This window comes from Microtus ochrogaster, chromosome 7 (genome assembly GCF_000317375.1).
Source record: "Microtus ochrogaster isolate Prairie Vole_2 chromosome 7, MicOch1.0, whole genome shotgun sequence".
In the NCBI taxonomy this organism is placed as follows: domain Eukaryota; kingdom Metazoa; phylum Chordata; class Mammalia; order Rodentia; family Cricetidae; genus Microtus; species Microtus ochrogaster.
Genome location: NC_022014.1, coordinates 20,047,968 through 20,059,199, shown reverse-complemented (window position 1 = coordinate 20,059,199; position 11,232 = coordinate 20,047,968). Strand labels below are relative to the sequence as shown.

The following is an 11,232-nucleotide window of genomic DNA, read 5'->3' as shown; positions in this document are numbered from 1 at the left end:
AAAAAAAAAAAAAAAAAAAAAAAAAAAAAAAAAAAAAAAAAAAAAACCAAAACATCACACAACACAGGCGTATAAGATACACTCTCACCTGTGACTCTTTACAGACTGTCAGAGCCCAGTGGCACCCCTGCCCTAGAAGCTTAAAAGATACTTGGTCCAGGATCAGAAAAAAAATACATTATTCTATCACCCGGAAAATGGCATATACCTAGAATGGGACCCAGTGTACAAACAGGCTAAAGGCATACTCATAACCATGGCTAAACACACACAACCATGTTTAAACACACGCTCACAACCATGTTTAAACACACTCTCACTGAGAGTGAATTAACTAGTGAAAGTGTCGTGCACGCCTCCACCTGTTACCTGGGGCCTCAGTCACTCCCTCTGCACCTGGGCTATTTGTAACCAGTGTATACCTAGCCTCAGGGCACGCTATTTTATTCCTCAATGAATCCCTGAGATAATTCATGTGGGTACCTAGCAAAGAATGGATGGCTGATGACGTGAAGAGAAGGGAGAAGGTGGGGAGAGAAGAGAAAGCAAAGGAAGGGAGGAATGAGAGGGAAAGGCAGCCAACTCTGTCACACCACCACAGGCAGGAACACTGAACTGGTGCCTGGGGTGGGGTGGAGACCGCAGCTTTGGATAACAACAGTTTAAATACTGACCTTGTCATCAGCTAAGTCAGTGCACAGTTCTGACAAGTCACTGGATTTCTCTGAGCTTCAGTTTGCTAAGCCAGAAATGAGGGCCTTTTCTCCTCCCCAGGCATAAACATCACACAGGATTGTTGTTATGCCCATGTTCTTATTAAGCTTATCATGGCTGGCTGAGTCCTCCATTTGTGACAGGCATTCATGGGTGTGCATGTGTCACACACACGCACACTCCCCTACACAACACTAGCTTGTCGTTTGTATCTTCCTTGCCACACACCAACTTCAGCTCTTTGGTCGGATGTGACAGACAGAAGCATGCTGGCCCACCACTGGCCTCTGCTGGTCCATCCTAAGCAGGGAGAACTCTGGTCCAGCATAAGAAGCTGTTCCTGAGATCCAACATCCATACTGAGACCTGCCATCCAACACCGCAATCTCACTTCCTCTGGCGCAGGGGGCCTGCTTCCTGGGAAGGTTCCCAGTTGCTAGGGCCAGGCCGCTCTGGTGGGTAAGCAGGGCTGACGGGAAAGAGGCTGGGAAAAGAGCCACAGGACTCATTCTGTTGATCTATACCTCAGGGACCAAATGCCAATGTGCTTTTTCTCTTTTTCGGTTGGTTTGCTTCTTAGAGAACCCTCCTATCTCTGGAGCCACACAGAGCCACAGCCACTCCCAGCCTGTGGGAGGCCAGGACGGTGGCAGTGGTCAGGTGCTCATCCCTAGAGAAGATCTCTGCTGATCTAGAGTTGGGAGGACAGAAGAAAGGGAGAAGAGAATCCTCCTATCTGGCCCACAATACAGAGCCCTTTACCAGACCCATGATGGGCTCAGAAGTGCCCGTTGTAAGAGCTTATGCAGGAACAGACATACAGCAGCAAGGCTCTGTGTAAGACCCCACGTTCTAGGCAGCATCCGCCTCTGCCTGTTAAAACTGGTCCCAGCCGGCCCTTCCCACTTCCTTTAACAACTTCCAACAGGGAAATTGCTGAGGGGAAAAAATGGCTGCCGGCCAGCGGGCTCTGAAATCATTTCCCCAGTGGCAGCCAGAAACCAAAGCTGTGATGTTTAGATTTAACCTGTGGGGCAGGGGTGGCTGGAAATGGTTAGTGTGGGAGCTAGAGGGAGGGGCCTCGCCTCTGAACTGGTTTCCAGATCTCCTTCCCATCCCCTGCACCTTTACTCTCCAGGCGTGGCCCCCCCAGCAGGTTGCTGCCTTTCTCACTTGCTTCTCTCTAGCAAGCCCATGGTGAATGAACTCTGCCTGCTACTCAGTGGGAGCTTTATTTTCCTTAAAACAACTCCAATATTCACCCTTCCCCACTTGCTTTTTCACATGCTTCAATTATCCCCACCCCAGACAAACCCACGCTCTGTGCTCCACAGGCGCAGAGTTCCTGAACTGGCCCGGTTTCCTCAGCAGCCTCCTACCAGACCTCTCTCCAGTGTATCCTATGATCACAGTTCTGGCTTTCCCAGCCACAGGGTCCCCACAGACACCCCTCCCTTGTCTGGGTGCTCTTCCTGCCCTAGTTAGGGGCTGGTATGGTCTGATGTCTTCTCCAGAGTATCTTTCCTTGACTGTCTGGGAGGAGTCTGTCTGCTGGCCTTACACAGGCCACGCTGGCTTCTATCAGAGCACCTCAGGTCAGTTCTCAATTTGTGTTTTACCCTAGCCACAGGGCAGAGAGAGAGTCAGAGCACCCAAGCTCTTGGCAGTGGTGCTCTTAGGCAGAGTTGGGACCCACACAGCTCAGGTGCAGAAGCAACACAATATCCATGTAATTTAAAACTTATATTGATACAGAACCATGCAGAGTTCAAGTTGCCAGTGTGTCTAATACATCATTTCCTGAGCTTACCACCCTGGGGGGGGGGGGAGAGTAGAACATTTCCACCACCGAGGTCCCACTAGGCAAAGAGTCTGCCCAGGGTCTGAACTGGGAATCCACAGGTGTGGGGAGAGAAAAGGAATCCAAGATTTCCAAGTAAGAACAGCCACAGTAGGCTCTGAGCTGTGGAGGGCTGGGATTCACTCAAGAGACCCAAGCTAGAGTCATCGGAGAGGAGGGAGCCTCAGCTGAGAAAATGCGCCTATAAGACTGGGCTGTAGGCAGGACTGTAGGGCATTTTCTTAACCAGTGATTGATGTGGGAGAGCCCAGCTCACTGTGGGCAGTGCCACACCCCTGGGCAGATGGTCCTGGGCACGAATAGGAAAGCAGGCTGAGCAAGTCAGAAGCAGCATCCTCCACGGCCTCTGCACCAGCTCTTTCAGGTTCCCTCCCTGACTTCTAGTGATGAACAGCAATGTGGAAGTGTAGGCTAAATAAATCCTTTCCTCTCCAGGTTGCTTTTGGTCATGGTGCTGCATCACAGCAATAGCAATCCCAGCTAAGACAGGTAAGGACAAAGGAAAAGAACTGTGCCCCCCCCCCCCGGCTTACCAGGAGCCTGGAAGTATAGCCGTCATTCCATAATCATGTCAACTAGCTAAGTCATTTTTCTGAGGCAATGTCTTGCTATGCAATCCAGGTTACCGTCAAACTATGTAGCCCAGGCTAGACTCAAACTCATGACCTTCCTACATCTTCCTGAATGCTGGGATTAAGGGTGTGTGCCACCACATGGGCCTAGTTTGAAGGTCCTCTTCCTTCAGCTACCAGGTACTGTTGCCTGGAAAGTGACCATAAGCACTGTCCAGTCCTGCAGCATAAAGCTGAGGGAATGGTTAGCCAGCCCCTAGGAAGGCGATGTTGTAGAGGAGAGCCTATCTTCATACATACATGCATACATACATACACACATATGCCTTCCTCAGCCATGAAGCTGTGAAGAGCCAAGGTCAGCACAACATTCAAGAGGTGGAAGGGACAAATCCCACCACAAAATGACCACTCCCCGTCATGCACAGAGGCTTCAGGAGCAGCCCTAAGAGACATCATCCTGTGGTGAGATGCCAAGGCTGGACCCTTCAGCTGCCAGGCATCCTGGATCTGGTGTGCAGAGATGGTGAGATACTGAGAGGAACCCAACATCTCCAACCTCTGTCCCCACTGATGCCAGGCACTCTGGGGCTAGTATGTGGCTTCTGTGGGCACAAGTTCTCAGCCATGTAAGCAAGTGGTCCTATCCAATCACAATCATTCAGAACAAGAGATTCCTTCCTTCCTTCCTTCCTTCCTTCCTTCCTTCCTTCCTTCCTTCCTTCCTTCCTTCCTTCCTTCCTTCCAGTGCTGAGTATATAACCCAAGGGCTCAGTGTGTGTGTGTGTGTGTGTGTGTGTGTGTGTGTGTGTGTGTGTGTGTGTGTGTGTAGGGTTGGGACTGGGGGGGAGGTCTTCCTTTACAACTACCTGATGTAGGATTCCTTGCTGTATGCTGTGAATACCATTGGTGAATAATGAAACTGTCTTGGGCCTGCACAGGGAATAGAGGTAGGTGGGGAACACTAAACTGAATGCTGGAAGAAGGCAGAGTCAAGAAGAAGCCATGTAGCCCCACTGGAGACAGATGCTGGAACTTTAGCCAGTAAGCCACAGCCACGTGGCGATACACAGATTAATAGAAATGGGTTAAATTAAGATATAAGAGTTAGCCAATAAGAAACTAGAGCTAATGGGCCAGGTAGTGATTTAATTAATACAGTTTCTGTGTGAGTATTTCTGGGCTAAGCAGCCGGGAACTAACTAGCAGACCCCAACAACTACCCTTCGCCGGGATGTCCCTGCTCCCGCGGAGTAGGCTAGCCATCACTGCAGCTTCATCGGCAGGCTGGGGCGAGTTCGTGGTCACTCTTCAGGCAGCAGCACTCTATCTACCCTTGAGCTGCAGCCCCAGCCCATTGTCAGACATCCTAAAGAATTCTCTCACCATTGTGCTGTTTAAAAAAAAAAGTCAAGTGGATTTTCTGGATTTATACAAAGGCGAGAAAAAGACTAACATCGTGAAGAATTCGTACCGTGTGATCCCATTACAGCAAACAAAAGACAGGAAGGGAACGAATGTGAACTGTCAGTCTCAATGACTGCAGCAAGCCTGGAGAGGTCTGGCCAGAGTCCCTGCCTACTGTGAGCAGGGCGGTTATCTCGGAGTACAGAAACAGGGAGGCCTCTGCGTGCTCACTTCCTCACAACCCTGCCGCTGTGTTGTGTGAGACGGAGTTTAAAGGCACCCATCGGTATCCATGGGTCTCTAGTTCCCTGATCACCAAAGGGGTGAAAACACACAAGACCGATCTGTGAGAATCCATGACCAAAGAAGCCTGGCTAGGCCTGTGAGGTGGAAACAAGCTTGGGTGTAGGGTTGGGGGCCGGGGGATGTGTCCCTGCTCTGACCACGGGACACATGTTCATAGAAGCCCAGTGGGAAAGCACTGTGAAGTCCTTCCCGAAGGACAATGGGCTGAAGTGTTGGAGAAGGCACAGTGTCCCCTGTTTGGAGGGTTCCATGGGAGGGGACAGCATGGCTCCACACAGCCTCACCTGAGCACCTCACAGTACACAACTCTACTGCTCTGGCCTTCCAGCCTGAGGGCTAGAGAGATGGCTCAGCCTTTAAGAGCACTGGCTGCTCTTCCAGAGGACCCAGGCTCAATTCCCAGCACCGACATGGCAGCTCACAATTATCTGTAACTCCACTTCAAGGATATGACACCCTCACACAGACACACATGCAGGCAAAGCCCTGATGCACATAAAATAAATCTAAAACAAACACCCGCCTGAGGAGGAAAGGGCAGAGAAAACTATCTAAGCCATTTCTAACGAGGGTAAACAGAGGCCCAGAGGGATGAAAGCGACTTGCTTAGGGATACATAGGTGGCAAAGGATGAAGGGCCCTCGGCACATCCACAGCACCTCGGGTTCTGGGTGCCCTCGCGCCTGTACACCCGTAGCAACAGTACTCAGGACTGTTCTGTTCCCACTGGAGAATAGCTCCAGCAGCAGCCACCCCCCCCACACATCCCCTGGGCCTTCAGAGGGCGCCTTCAGCCAGGCGGCCACAGAATGTGTAATTCCTATCCAGAACAAAAAGCAGATGCCACCACGGGTTCCTGGCTACTGATCCTGTCCGAAGTGCATGCTCCCATGCCCTGGAAACGGTTTCTGCAGTCCGTATCCCTCAGAGGAGACTCTTTCCAGGTCAAATGTCAGGGTCTCTCTAGAAGGATCTATATTGCCACACAGAGACATACAGCCAGCCTTCTGGAGAGGCTGCCAGGCTCTAGGCCCTCCCTGTGGCAGGCTGGGATGCTGAAGTTGCAGTTATTTCACAAGGGCGTCAGCAGGACCTCTGTACTCTCCATCCAAGGGTGGGGACCTGTTAGCTTCCTTAACAGCAGGTAGGTTAAGATACTAGGGCAAAACGGCCCGGGAGATAATGCTACTTAACCTTCCATGGCCACAGGCTGGGCCAATCTGGCACAGTAAGAGGAGGTGTCCCACTCCATCCAAGGCCCACGCCTCCTGCAGGGTGGAGGAAGGGCTGGGGTCCCTGGTGTCTGTGATAGAGTACATATGCAAGGAGACATGGAACTTCTTAGGATCGCCCAGAGAAGAGATGGGAAAGGGGGATCCTAACTACTGCCCAACAAGATACTGAAGTGGGGAGACAGAGAAGAAGACGGCACTCACCCACACATGCAAGTGGGCAGGACACAGCCTCTGCTGGAGGAGCTGCCTTCTCAGATGCCAATGTCTCCAGGTGAGAGGTCACAGGCAGCAGGCAGTGTTCCTGTACTCTCGCCCTCACCTTCTGTTTTCCAGAGCTCTCCTTCCCAAAGGGGCATCCTGCCTCCCATCACCCATCTACCCGTAGGCCCTGCTGTCTATCAGCTCCTTGGAGCCAAGGCGTTCACTGCTTACTGAGCACCCAGCTCTGCTGAGTCATTTAGGGCTTCAGGACTCAGTCAGTGCTTGACTTAGCGCCTCGTACAACTTGGCCTGGCTGGCAGGCTTCCAACCTGGCTGCCATCACACAGCTCTCGGGGTGACAGCAGCAGCTGCAGCAACGCTCCACACTGCCACCCACTGCCCTGGGCACACTGGGGCCTCTCCCAAAGATGGAGTCTCCCAGTTTTTCAGGCTTTTGCAGAGAAGTCCTTTGAGACATAAGACCAGCTGCCATGCATATCTTCAGAGAACAAAGGGGGTGGGTGAAAGGGCACAGGCTAGAGCCTAGCACCGTGAACTTGAACCTCGTCACTGATGTAGATCCTGGGTATGGAGGAGATACAGTGTGATTCAGATGATGGCGGCAGCGGGGGCTGGGGTGGTGGCTCAGTTTGTTTCTGTACAATTGCCAAGTCTATGTACTTATATCTGTGCCCAAATTGTACGCCTAACCTCCTTCATGTATGGCAGAAGACTGACGAACAAGGAGGTAGGCGAGGAGACAGACAGAGGTTGTAGCTCATTATACTCTGTGTGTGCGTGTGTGTTATGTGCACCCACGTGTGTGCGGGAGTGCAACTGGTTGTTGTACAGAGCAGTTTCCCTCAGTCCTATTCCAGCCTCCCTTTCTGCCTACAACGTGGACCATGACACACATGAGGGTAACTGGGCCAGTCAGGCTGGGATCCACTCGCTCCCCAACCCTATGACAGGACAAGGCACACTGTATGTTGGAGTCCTTTTCTATTCAGGAATGTCTCCTAGGGAAACTGTCGAGTATTTATGAAGATCATCGTATTAGTACTGGTCACTGTCACACCTAATAGCCAACGGCTGGAATTCACCTTCGTCTGATAACTTACCACACCCACTCTGTAAAACAGTAATAAAGAAGCAATAAATAAGACACGGAAGTGTGAAAACATGAGAAAAACGCAGTGGGTTCACTGCCAAATGATGAGAGCGAAGCCTAAGATTACACCAGCCGGTCCCAACGGGGGAGCTGCCCCATAGACGTGCTAGGTGAGCAGTACACAGCCAGTCCCAACGGAAGCTGCCCCACAGACGTGCTAGGTGAGCAGTACACAGCCAGTCCCAACGGAAGCTGCCCCACAGACGTGCTAGGTGAGCGGCACATAGCCAGTACTGACGAGAGCTGCCCCACAGCTGGTCTAGGTACAGAGTTCCAAGTCAGCCAGGGCTATATAGCAAGACCCTGTCTCAAACCAACCAACCGCATCAAATGACAGAGGAGATAAATTTTAGTAATGTTATAAACCCTCATATGTCCAAAAAAGACTGCTCCTTCAACATGTGGGAGACAGAAAACGTCACACACAAGGTAATTTTATACTTTCTTTGGTGTCTTTACAGGTCTCATCTCTAAAGGTACAGCTACAGCCACATGAGACTCCCTGCCTGGCTGGCTGGTCCGAGCCCCCTAAAAGTGTTATAAAGATTTTTACATTGGGGGAAAGGATCAAAATCTCAAAGGGTTGTTTTGGTTTGTTCCTGAGTGGCAGGGCTTGCGAGACATTCTTCCCCTTCTTTCTGTTTTCCTCAGAGCCCGCACACAATGGACTTAGCTTTAAGCGCTAGCGGGTTAGTCTTTTACATTTTAGAGACTTGACCTGTCAAGGCACAGCTTCACACGGTTGCTATGGTAGCTCCACGGAGGCTGCCCTGGACCCTGATACATTCAAGAATACTGCTTAGTTAACTGGTAAGTTGTGGGTGGGTAGAATGGATGGATGGAAAGATGAACCACAAAAGAAAGAACACAGTTCATCGGTGGGGAGAGTAAACTGAGCTTGGATTCTTGTTTCTCAGTCCCCTGGCGGCCACTTGCCAGTGGAGTATAAGACAGAAGAATAGCAAAACCCTCTTTATAGAACTCTGGGCAGAGTAAGATAACCATTTCATTTTCTTTTATTATGTGCATGAGTGTTTTGTTTGCATGTATGTGTGTGCACCACATGCATGCTTGGTGACTGTGGAGGCCAGAAGAGGGCATTTGATCCCCTGGAACTCAAGTTACAGATAGTTGTGAGCCACTCTGTGGGTACTGGGTCCTAGAACTGAACCCAGGTCCTCTGCAAGAGCAAAAAGTGCTCTTAACCTCTGAGCCATGTCTCTAGCCCCAAGGTTACAATGTCAGTGTTAAATACAATGTCTGCCATAGAATCAAGGATTCCAGAAAAGGTCATTATCATGTGATCAAATGATTGACCAGTGTGGTCAGGCTGTCCCAGTTTATGAGGCAATGGCACGTGGGGCACTTGCTGTAGCCACAGATACTCTGGGTTTCTACTGGATGCTGCTGTTCCCCAAAGCCCATACCACCACCTCCCCTTCCCAAGAACAGAGCATGTAGCCCCCATATCTTAGCCATGTGAGCCTCGTCCTCAGGTTTGGATGTGACCCCTGCTTGTCCCCTCTTGTCTGTTCTTGGCCTGGGTCTTGCTGCATACCTGCACCACCTCGGGCCTCACGTTGAAGATATACAGCCAGTCAGTGAAGCGCGGGTAGCTGTTGAGCTCGGCAGTCCTGTCGCTGGGGGTCACGCTCAGCTTGCACTGCCGCTGCTTGCAGATGTACCGCACCAGCTTCGCCTGCAGGAAGTCCAGCAAAGACAAGGTTACCTTTATGGGTGGCACAGGCATGCGGCAGCCATGTGCCCTCTGAAAGAGCTCAGGCAGGAGCCAGCAGGGGGCGGGGAAACCCTCGCTGTCATTTATGGTGAAGAAAGGCTACACAGGGGGAGAGGAGTTAAGATGGTCTGGTCCCAAGTATGGAGTCCCCTCCTTCACTGAGGCAGGCCAACCACACTGCCTTCAAGACCAGCTCCTCAACAGTATTCACAACAGCGGCCAGATAAACAGAAGCCAGCCTTCCTTCTTGGGGCTCAAATACAGCTAACTGATAACAAGGAAAGGGGGAGGCTTGCGAAGATAAGCAAGCTTCCAGCTGTGATTCAGACAGCCTGGGTTGGGGCAGAAGGTTTCCTTCCCCTGGCTCTGTGATGCTGGACAAGTCTCTTATCCTTCCCCTGTGAGACACACACACGCACGCACACACACACACGCATGCACGCACACACACACATGCACACAGATGATAAAAAGAATGCTCCCTCAGAGAGTTGAAGGGACAAGCAGTCAGCTCATCATTGCACAGAAAGCACAGCTATCGGGGATACACACCCCCAAGATGTTGGCAAATTCCAGACCCAGGGGAAGAATGTCCAAAACTTTCAAAAAAAAACAAAAAACAAAAAAAACTCATGGAAGATAAGCCTGAACAAGGACGGACTGACCCGGGTCAAGCAGAGAGCTCAGAGCAGCACTGAGGGACATAAGGGCAGAGGCAAGACACAAAAGGAAGGCACAGCTCGGACAAGCTTGAAAGGAGGCTCTTCCAGCTGAGGCTACCCAGCAGGCTCAAACAGAAGGGAGCATGCCACCGCCCTCCAAGAAAACCAAGGAGAGCAGCTACCTGGTTTGGCTAAGCCAGTGGCATCCATGAGAATATCTAAGACCAGATTCTAACCTTATTGCAACTCTCAGTGTCCCTCCCCTCAAAGGCAAGCACCATCTAAACACCAGACCCTGTCACTTAGACACACTCAGGCCCAAAGAGTTTGGCTGTCTAAGTAATGTATCCCTTTTCCCATCACCATAAAGATCCCAATGTGTTTCTCAAGAGCTGGATGACATTTTTAACTAGTTAACATGCACCCAAAAAACTGTAAATATTGGTCAACTAGATGGCTCAGAGGGTCAAAGCACTTCTATTACCAAGACTGATAAACTAACCCTGAGTCCCACATGAAGGGAGAAGGAAACAACTGTCCTTCGACCGTCCCATGTGTGCTATGGAGTACGTGCACACACACACACACACACACAAACACACATACACATGCACACACACACAAACACACATACACAGACCCTACAGAGAACTTTTTTTTTTTTTTTTTTTTTTTTTTGAGACAGGGTTTCTCTGTTGCTTTGGAGCCTGTGCTGGAACTAGCTCTTGTAGACCAGGCTGGTCTCGAATTCACAGAGATCCGCCTGCCTCTGCCTCTTGAATGCTGGGATTAAAGGTGTGCACCACCACCGCCCGGCAAAAAGAAATTTTTTTTAAAGCTAGAGAACAACCGAGGAAAATATCTGACATCAACTCTTCCACATGCACGTGCCCACAAGAACACATACACACACATGCACAATACATAAGACTAATTTTTTTTAGAAAAAAAAATATAGTTTGGCTCCACCAATAACACCCAAAAAGACCCTCTCCTCAGCCCATCCGAGAGTCACTTGCCCTCTCACAAGGCCCCAAATCATGCCAACCAGTGTCAGGAATGTTAGTAGTAACAGGAATCATTGGTAGGGGAAACAGAGTCAAAATAACGCACTCAGGTATATAGTTAGGATGTTTGGAGAAAGTGCTTGTACAGGTGAGCCCAGGACACCCCTGCACCGTTCTGATGCCCAGGACAGACAGTACTAATCACATTCCTCACTGAGCCCAGGACACCCCTGCATTCTATTAATCACACTCCTCACTGAGCCCAGGATATCCCTGCACCCTGTTCTGATGCCCAGGGCAGACAGTACTAATCACACTCCTCACTGAGCCCAGGACACCCCTGCACCCTGTTCTGATG

General features: G+C 50.6%; 1 protein-coding gene across 5 annotated transcripts in view; it reads right to left on the bottom strand.

Moving 5' to 3' along the window:
• Window positions 1-11,232, bottom strand: part of Ksr1 (kinase suppressor of ras 1) — a 130,084-nt gene that overhangs the window by 45,752 nt on the left and 73,100 nt on the right. For all 5 annotated transcript variants that reach the window (XM_026780303.1, XM_005349431.3, XM_026780302.1 and 2 more), the window contains exon 2: window positions 9,026-9,166. In XM_026780303.1, the coding sequence (XP_026636104.1) occupies window positions 9,026-9,166 (141 nt within the window). The remainder of the gene's footprint in view (window positions 1-9,025; window positions 9,167-11,232) is intronic.